At 32.2% G+C, this 10,544-nt stretch overlaps 1 protein-coding gene across 1 annotated transcript; it reads left to right on the top strand.

Moving 5' to 3' along the window:
- The first annotated feature begins 3,891 nt into the window (after nucleotides 1–3,891).
- LOC143074659 (ryncolin-2-like) lies at nucleotides 3,892–8,490 on the top strand. Its single transcript, XM_076250007.1, has 6 exons — nucleotides 3,892–4,010; nucleotides 4,156–4,236; nucleotides 5,572–5,702; nucleotides 5,986–6,082; nucleotides 6,621–6,785; nucleotides 8,204–8,490. Exons 1-6 carry the CDS (start codon nucleotides 3,896–3,898, stop codon nucleotides 8,440–8,442), a joined length of 828 nt encoding a protein of 275 aa, XP_076106122.1. The 5' UTR covers nucleotides 3,892–3,895; the 3' UTR covers nucleotides 8,443–8,490.
- Nucleotides 8,491–10,544: the final 2,054 nt, after the last annotated feature.

Raw genomic sequence — 10,544 nt, 5'->3', positions numbered from 1 at the left:
CAGTTGTTATCCATTCGTTTGATGTGTTTGAGATTTTGACTTTGCCATTTGATTAGGGACTTTCCCTTCGTGATTTTTCCCCAACGTTCAGTATTTTTCTGATTTTACTTTTCCCAACACAGTGACATGAAAATAATCCCTAAAACAAATCATAAGAAAAATGACTCAAGAAGGCGAATGTCCTCGCAACAAGTGCTTGATTTTAGATGATTTATCAACGGTTTTACGAACAAACAAAATAATGTGTTAGGTTTTTTTTGTATATTTTTTATTGTTTTCATTTCTTTATGTTATTATTATAATGTTTGTAATACATATAAATCATGAACAGCAAACTAGCTACCTATAACACATCAATGTTAAACATGCTTAATAATTGTCAAATGTATAGCATAAAATCAAACATACCTTAAAAATATAACCTCACGTGCTTAGTCTTTTCATATGTATATGTTTGTTTATGACGGATCGAATGACTATCGGAAGTCTTTGATGGTTATTTATATGTCAGCTTATATAGCATACACACTAAATGCTGATACATTATAATGTATATATGGGGGTTGATGTCCGGTACTTCGGAAGGTAAAGCTGTTCCACGTACATGTTGCACTAGACATATTGATCTTGTTAGTACAAAACAGGTGAGAAGTTAAATGCGATAGGTCACATTCGTGAAAAGGGAACGGGATTGAAGTAAAGATAAGTGGTCCATGCATTGTCCGAGTTCAATGTAAGATTAGGGGGGAAAAGGAACTTAACAAAATGATAATGATATATACATAAATGTGTTCATTTCCTATGCAAAGACCCTATAGGTAAATCAATATTAAAGCCGAAATATGTCACCTTTAATGAATTGACAAGAGTAATTGTTTAATTTATGTTGAAATACTTTAGTTTTATCCATGTAGAATCAACAAAACATTTTTCAGCTTACCTCTGCTTTTGTTTTCATCATTTTTATAGTGTTTAAATTGCCTTTTTGAAATCTTATAAAAATCCTTGTTATTTTTTTTTTATAGTTTTTGGAAGGAGCAATGTGCTAATGTCAAAGGTATTAAAAATGCAGAGAAAACCATCGACCGCCTAATTTTCAAGTGCCTATATGAAAGAAGGATTTAGCATTTGTTTTCTGCTTCGTAAGTTCCTTAATTAATACACTTTTAATGTGTAACAGTAATTTGAAAAGCTTGTTATCTAAAAAGAAATATTAACAAAAGGTTTAACGTAATTTATATCATATGCTACAGCAAAGTAATGTAAACATCTTTAGTCTTAGATGCATGATTTTTTTAGTTGTTATTGGCTTTGAACTAGCTGTCCGTGTCTTTACATTTTTTGACAGTTCTTTTTTTTTAATTTTTTAGGCGGTTAAAAACAAGTTACGTTTAGAGGACGTGTTTTTCAACTGACCGTTGGCATTCCAATGGGAACCAATTGTGCCCGCTTCTTGTCGACTTTTTTCTTTATTATAATAAGGCTGCATTTATACAGGAACTTCTTATGAAGAAAGATAAAAAGGTAGCAATGTCCTTTAACTTTACTTTCCGTTATATAGATGATGTTCCACCTATGATCTATCCCATCGAATTAGAGATAAAAGAGACACCAGATACTATTAAGTCGGCCTGATATCTAGACTTACATCTAGAAATTGACAATAAGGATCGATTGAAAACAAAATTTTACGACAAAAGAGATGATTTCAGCTTCACAATTGAAAACTTTCCATTTGTAAGTAGCAACATTCAGGTAGCGCCTGCATACGGAATATATATCTCCCAATTGATACGATATTCCCGTGCTTGTATTTCCTATCATTTCCTTGATAGAGATTTGCTGCTCAGAAGGAAGCTATTAAACCAAGAGTCCCAAATGGTGCAGTTGAAATCATCCCCTCGTAAGATTTACGGACGCCATCACGAGTTGGTTGACCGTTTCTCAGATGATATCGGATATGTTCCGTACGTCGTACTTTAACCCCCTTCTCCAGATTTATTTCCCCGAGGGTATCACTAGCCCAGTAGTCAGCACGGTTTGTTTGTACTGACATGAATTATCATTGATATTGTTATATTTATAAATTAACTGTTTACAAAATTTTGAATTTTTTGAAATACTAAGGCTTTTCTACCTCAGGCATAGATTACCTGAGCTGTTTTTGGCAAAACTTTTTTAAGGAATTTTGGTCCTCAATGCTCTTCAACTTCGTAATTTATTTGGCCTTTTTAACTTTTTTGGATTCGAGCGTCACTGATGAGTCTTTTGTAGACGGAACGCGCGTCTGGCGTAATATAAAATTTAGTCCTGGTATCTATGATGAGTTTATTTTCATGAATGTGACTTACCGTATTAGTAACTTTTTTTATCTGAGCGTCACTGATGAGTCTTTATGTAGACGAAACACGCGTCTGGCGTACTAAATTATAATCCTAGTACCTTTGATAACTATTAGAATATGAATCGGGTTTTTAATCAAATAAGCAACACGACGGTTGCCACATGTCGAGCAGGATCTGCTTACCCTACCGGAGCACCTGAGATCACCATAAATTTTTGGTGGGATTCTTGTTGCTTAATCTTTAGTTTTCTATGTTGTGTCATGTGTACTATTATTTGTCTGTTTGTCTTTTTCATTTTTAGCCATGGTGTTGTTAATTTGTTGAGTCCTTCTGATATATTTCGTCCCTCTTTTACATTCTGATACGATATGTATGTTGCTGTTCTATTCAAGGAGCCTACTGATCAGTTGACGGTGGTCGATCGTTATATCATAATTATTTTTGACAATTGTTTTATGCATCAATCAGACAGTTGTATTTTTATTTTTTTATTTTTTAAATATATACATTTTTCAATGGCAATTTCATTTATACCTAATCATACGGTATTGATTTGCTAATTGTTAAAGTCTGTGAAGTGATCTGCGATATTTTGCCTCCGTAAGGTTTTCGTAATGACAATCATACTACATTTTCATAACCTCCTTATATATAAACATAAGAGAGTAATAAGTTGAATCCAACGGCCAGATGCGTTGAAATAATAAGAGTTTGACTGTTTTGTACACGTAACTTATATATCTTTATAACCAATTGTTTATGCTTTACTAGGTTTATGAATGCGTCATAAGGGTGGATTCCTTTTTCAAGGGCGTGAAACATATGTGATAATTCATCTGAAAATCGGCACAGTAATGTCACCTTTATTTACACAGACAAACATCAGAAGGAGCTATTTGGAATGTGGAATCCAGAAAAACACGTTGGTTTCTTTTCAACTTTGAAGACTCATCTGAAACAATGAAAATCTAATATACTTTCATGTTCTTTATTACTATATTGATCGAAATCAGGTCAAAATCATCGTTATACAGAGTTTGAATATATAAAAGTATATCTCCAGTAACGATTATCGTTGAAGAAATATACATACAGATAAACAAAATCAGCATACCTATATATGTCTTGACAGTATGTCGAAAAATTGAAGTAGACAATCAAACCAATTATGTAGCTTCCAACAGGATGGCTGTTGACTTTAACAAAAAAAATATGGTCTAAGTAGGCTAATGTACATACAGCTGTCACTAAGACATTGCAAGACAAAAAAAGAAAAACAGCAATGTCCAAGTTAAAAGAGTCTTCTTCTAAAATTCAATTAAAAGTTATAGACCAGAAGGTATTCAAAATCGTCAGATCAAAGGACGAAGACACACTCTATGCCATTCCTATAAACAGACAAGGAAGTAATATAAATTCGTAAAAACATGATACTGTTCTGAGAAATATTAAACACTCCAATCTGTTACGATAATTAGTCACGCAACTGTTATAATATTTCTAGGTACAAATAGTATTCTAGTTTCGATTGTAAGCATGCGGCGTTCAACATGTTACAATCTATTATACATACACCGTTTATACTGTTGTCTATGTGTGTATTGGTAGTGGTGATTACGATAGCAAATGCCGATAGAAATCTTCTAACATCAACTTCTGAGTCTGGTAACTATAATGTAGTGAAACTTATGTGTGTATTTCCATATGAATTGTCAATTTATTACTTTGTTGCATTGTTAACATTGTTTTTCCTTTAACTATATTTTTTTTATATTATCATGTTTTCACTAAATTGATTCATATGTTTAAGGTGTTTGTTTTTATGGGAAAACGGCTGAACGAGTACTTAGCATATTGGCAACTGGTAGATACAGATCTTTGCTGCCTTCGGGTAACACTCTTTTGCATTTAACTAAATTAGTTAAAATTTAGCTTCAAGTATATGATATGTATAGAGCCTCCTTTTCAAAGTGAATGCTCTATCAGTTAATATAAACTAGGAATATTCCGCTATTTTGTACACATAAGTATTTAAAAAACCAATTATATGAAAAAATCCTATATTCTATGTTGATGGGTAAATTTTACGTGGTTTTACTTCTTAAGGTCACAATAAGGCACTCAGTAACATGAGCACTTAATGACAGTATGCTACTCATTATCGAAATTAAGTAAGGAAAATTATCAAAGAGTGTTATGAGTGTCTTCCCGATATTCCTTATTGCTAAACAGCTTTGTTTTAAGGGCATACGATACAGTTTTTATCCTGTATTTACAAGTTGATGAAAATTTGCATAAAGGCGATTTTAAAATTGATCAAATCAAATATGTTATCAAAAATATACCTGCATGTGCTACTTTTTGAGTAAATTGAGGTTCAAATTTCAGATATTTCCTCAAAATACGGATTAATTTTGTGGACATATTTTTCCTTTCGATAGAAATACATAACTTTTTTGTTTTAAAAGATAAACACGATCTGTTTTTTTTTGTTAAATTATTTGTAATTTGTGTGTTATATAAATATTGCAAAAAATTGTACATTTTATTTTTACAAATAACTCAAATTTATCAAATGATCATGAATGTAGGAAAAAAAACGTGATTTTTGGCTGTATATTTATCAAATTTAAAAAAATTGCACTATTTACGTTTTCATAAAAATTTGTACACATAATCTTCTTACGTAATCAAACCACATGTCATTTTTGAAAAGGGGGGTCCATGAACTCGTTTTCAAGTTAAATCAGTTTGAATGCTTAAAATTAGCCGAAAACTGCATCTTTTCCCGATATCACCGTTTGACGTCGCGAAAATAACAATTTACGTTAGCAACGTCATTACCTCCCCTGTAACTGTATCGTATGCCCTTAACTTTCCATCTACCAATGCAAAAGTACAATATTATTATTTGCAGTAAATGAACATTAACGTCATTTAAAGATTTCAATGAGATATGTAACATTCTGTGTAGAATTGAAAGAAAAAAGTTGATCAGAACAAATTGACAAAAAGAAAAACAACGTGTTACTGATACATGTTGGCAGATTCATTTTTGATTGTATTCTAACAAGGATTTATTTCGAAAATAATTAGGCCATTATCTGTTTCTCGAAAATGCTACTAGTGTTGCGATTGGAGAAAAACAATTGTAATATGTTATCTTCTATCTTATTTAAACCTAAGTAAATTATTATACTCTAATATAGTGTCTATGCTATTTTAGAAAACAAAATTCAGGACTGCTCGGATTTACACCGAAAACATGATAAAAGCGGGGTGTACAAAATCTTCCCGGCTGGTGGCGCTGGATTTAAGGCGTACTGTGATATGAAGACGGATGGCGGACGATGGACGGTAAAAATATTGTAAAATAAATGGAGGAAGTTGTTAAAAAATTATAAGACCAACGCATTAAATTGTTGCTTTATGATAATAGTATTCTCATGTGAATGCTATTGTAGACCTCACTGTATAATTTTTAGAAACTTTAGACTGATAATTAATATGCACATATGCGCATATCTCATATTCAATATTCGTTTTTTTTTATTCATTCAGTTACATCATATACATGAATTGTATACAGCAAATTAATTTATGATTCATACAAAATGTACATATATATTTTGAACTCTAGGTTTTTCAGCGTAGGCAAGACGGTAAAGTAGATTTCTATCGGGGATGGGAAGAATATGCAAAGGGATTTGGTAATCTGAGGACGGAATTCTGGTTAGGTGAGTGCTTTCATTTAAATAAATCAGAATGTGAAACACGTTCTCCGACTTGAATCGAGTTCGAGGTCGAAACATACATTATCAATGTTGTTTTTATGTTGATTTTTTTAAACAAATGCATGAACTAGTACATGGAATCTATCGAAATTATTGAAGTGCTGGCAAAATGCAAGATGCTTATATTGTAAAATTAAAAAATCAAACTTTTCGAACATATTTGTAATAAAACAAGGTTCATCACACATGCAACAAAACATATCCTTTAAATGAAAAATACCAATAACTTATTTGAGGTTCCTGACGTAAAAAAAAACTGAAACAATCGACTTCATCATATAAATGCATTTATTCCTAGTTTAGCTGTCCTGTTTCATTTGTCCGTATTTTTAAATTTTTCTGCTTTTAGATGTCGTGTGATGTCATATATATAATTTCTCATATAATTTTGATAAATTTAAATAATGATTCGAATTTAAGCGGGAGTATACACAAATAAGGTATTCATCTCAATATTTCTCTCATTCTTTATATATAAAAGGTAATGACAAACTGTACAAACTAACATCTAAAGGACATTATGAGCTGAGAGTCGATCTGGAGGATTTCAATGGCGACAGAGCCTATGCCAAATATTCTACCTTCTACATCGGCGACAAGTCAACCAACTACAGACTTACAGTGAAGGGTTACAGTGGAACGGCAGGTAAAATTTATGGCATTTTCTAAATAAGTTTTCGCTACATTACTTTTTTCTCAATTACAGAGAGAAAGGGACTAGCTTTCGAAATTTTTAAGTCGTAAAAGGATTTATCAAACATGTCTCAACTAAGAATACTGCTCAGAATATCTCATCGGTTAAGGACACCAATGTAACGCTTACGGTACACCATTTGTTTTGTATGTTGTTGATTTTAAGATCACTCAATCACACACTTCACAATATCAACTAACGGACGAATGAAAAACAACTGTCTTATTTCTGAACTAGTAACAGTGTACTAACCGAGGAAATTACTGTGTAAACCTTGTTTTATAGCTAGATTAACCGTTAAATAATCACATATGCAACAGGAAATAGTAAATTAGATCTATCGGAAACATATCAAAACCATATACTATTTAGGATTCGTTGATAGCAAACAATTATTGTAACCGGCAGTGCCCCTGTGTAAAAGAGGGACGAAAGATACAAAAGGGACAGTCAAACTCATAAATCGAAAATAAACTGACAACGCCATGGCTAAAAATGAAAAAGACAAACAATAGTACATATGACACAACATGAACAACACGAACCCCACCAAAACATGCAAAAACTAGGGGTGATCTCAGGTGCTCCGGAAGGGTAAGCAGATCCTGCTCCACATGTGGCACCCGTCGTGTTGCTTATGTGATACCAATTCCGGTAAATAGTCTTATTCGGTAGGTAACATTCATGAAAGAGAAGGGACTTGTAGTTACGACGTAAGGAACATATCCGATATCATTTGTGAAACGGTTATTCAATAACGGTCAACGAACTCGTGATGGCGTCCGTAAAATGTACGAAGGGACGATTTCACCTTCACAATTTGGAACTCTTGGTTTAATAGCTTCCTTGTGAACATCAACCCTCTATCAAGAAAATCATGATAGGAAATGCAAGCACGGGAATCTCGTAAAATAACAAGGCTTTCTTTGAAAAAAAGTCCAGACATAACAAATGTAAAAAAAATTACCTTGAAAACTAATGGCCAAAAGTATGTGCAAGACAATAAACAAATATGATATACAGCATACATACTCTGTATGTTTTGAGGCAAGTCTTCTATTCCACATTTAACCCAAATTACATTTTTAATTGGTTACATCTTTTAAAATTTAGTACTTGATTTTGTGTATATAATTTTTTTTTTAAAACAAATATAATAATATGAATGTGTAAGCATCGGTACTTTTAAAAACTAATCGATATAATATTGGTCGTATTATCGAATGGGGACAATTTTTAAACACAACCTCTGGAGAGATATTACAAATGGTTGAACAAACGGGCATTTTAAAGCTGCTAGTTTTCATTTACGTCATCGTCAATTATGGTCGAATCTATACACCTTCCTTTTTATCTTGATATAATTTTAGGTGATTCTCTAAAGCACCATAATAAACAGGCTTTCTCGACAAAAGATAAGGATCATGACAGCGATAGCCGTGATTGTGCTGAAATTTATAAAGGGGCTTGGTGGTATAAAGACTGTCATCACTCTAATCTAAACGGACTGTATATAGGAAATAAAAAGGATAACAAAGGATTGCGTTGGAAGCAGTGGAAAGCATCTCAATCAATGAAGACTACGTCAATGATGATTCGTAGAATATAAATGTGACACTGTTTGTTAAACTTCCGAAAAATAAAAAGGTAGATTGCATACTCTGTAGTTGAGTTTTATTTTGTTTTATTGCCTTGATATTTACAAAAATGGATATTCATTAAATGTATTTTAAGTTGTTTACTTGGATTGGTATTGTATAAATTGCAGGCTAAAGTGACATTTAACGGTTTTGTGCGGTTTCTGAATTGCATTTTTACTTTGTTTGTTTTTCCAAATGTATGTTTAGTATAGCTATAAGCATGCTTGGTGGATATAAAAACAGGAAGATTATGATTGCAAATGAGACTTCTTTCCACCATATAGACCAAATGACTTAGAAGTTAACAACTATAAGTCACCATTCCATTTTTACAATGAGCATTACCCATACCCACTGGTGGTAAGCGGGTGGTCATAACGTAAAGTTTCGACCATCTAAATATGGGAGACCACTCTAGGGATATGTTTTTCTTTTCCAATTTTCGTGCAGTAAAAGGTTCATTTGAGTCAAACCGCTTGTATCATATACACTTATCGTGAGTGTGTTGATATTGATACCAAATTTGTTACACAAAATCATTCCAATTTTCGTAAAATAGTCATCAAAAATTCGAGCAAAATGGTCCTTACTTTAAAGTGTGGTGGTCGTAATGTCAACTATAGTATTTTGGATGATGTTCGTAACCGACACAAGATGGTCAACTTTGAAAGATGACCGTAACTCGCGTATTTAGACGAACTTATATTAAAGTATTTTAAACGTAACGTGCACATAACCATGTCAATACACTCAGTTGTCATATATGGTTTACTACAAACAATATTATTTGTTACTCTGATAATGGTATGCAGAAGTTAAATAATTATTAAACATACACAGTTCTGATGTATTCCAAACGACTATCATTTAGGAGAACCAGTGAAAACTAATCAACTCGCATTAAGCCAAATAGTATGCATGTTAGGGTTGAGTGTTAATATATTTTTTACTGTACGTTAAGGCATCAAATTGTTGAATACATGTGTAATATTCCCTCATATTTGATTTTAGATTTTTTTTTATTCACGAATTTTCATTTCCTGCAATCAAGTCGGCAGATGAAATTATTGAACATACAATTTTGAAAACTAATCTTTAATTTTCAATCAGATATTGCAGTTTTCATAAACCATTGGCCTCAAAATATTTGGTTTTTGGTCGTTCATGCTGAAGGTAAATCCACAAATGCACCTGGCGTTTTTGACGTGTTGTCTTTATTTTTTATCGAGTGCATGACGATCATATATTGCGATATATCATTGGTATTAGTTCTAAGTATTGGTACGAATAAGAAATGAATCTATGGTGTCGCAATGAACATTGTGTTAACCTGAAAAGTAGGAATATTTTTGATATAAATATTACACTGTTACATGCGCTGAAGTTAAGAGTAAGATCAAATATTAGAAATTAGTAGCCAGGATAATGTTACAAGGAAGAACTAAATGTACTGCGGCAACTATCACATACATATGCAGAATGAAAATAATGTGTATGTTATATATTTATATTGTATGAAAAAAAAAGTAAAATTACAAAAATACTGAACTCAGAGGAAAATCTAATCGGAAAGTCCATAATCACATGGCAAAATCAAAAGACAAAACACATCAAAAACGAATGGGCAAGAACTGTCATATTCCTGACTTGGTACAGGCATTTTCAAATGTAGAAAATGGTGGATTAAACCTGGTTTTAAAGCGCTGACCCTCTCCTTTGATGACAGTCTCATCAAGTTCCGTTATATTTACAATGATGCGTGAACTAAACAGACATAATAAATAAAATAGTCAAAATATGGGTACAGCAGTCATCATCGTGTAACAATTTTAAAAGGAACAATTTAGCAGAACACCAAAACATCTATCTACAAACACATTCATCGATTGGCGTGTCTGACGTCAGAAAATTTTATACGTCTCATATATTTGTCGTTCAATGTATATACAAACAATTCTAAAATTTCACATGGGTAATTTTAGCATACAGGGTTAAACCATCAAGAGTATGTAAGAATTAATTTCAGAAATAGACCGAGATTTGAAATAGTCCAAAAATTATATAGAATTTA

The sequence above is a fragment of the Mytilus galloprovincialis genome, chromosome 5, assembly GCF_965363235.1.
Source record: "Mytilus galloprovincialis chromosome 5, xbMytGall1.hap1.1, whole genome shotgun sequence".
NCBI lineage: Eukaryota > Metazoa > Mollusca > Bivalvia > Mytilida > Mytilidae > Mytilus > Mytilus galloprovincialis.
The sequence above is the reverse complement of the archived record's forward strand: the minus strand, read 5'-3'. Positions and strand labels throughout refer to the sequence as shown.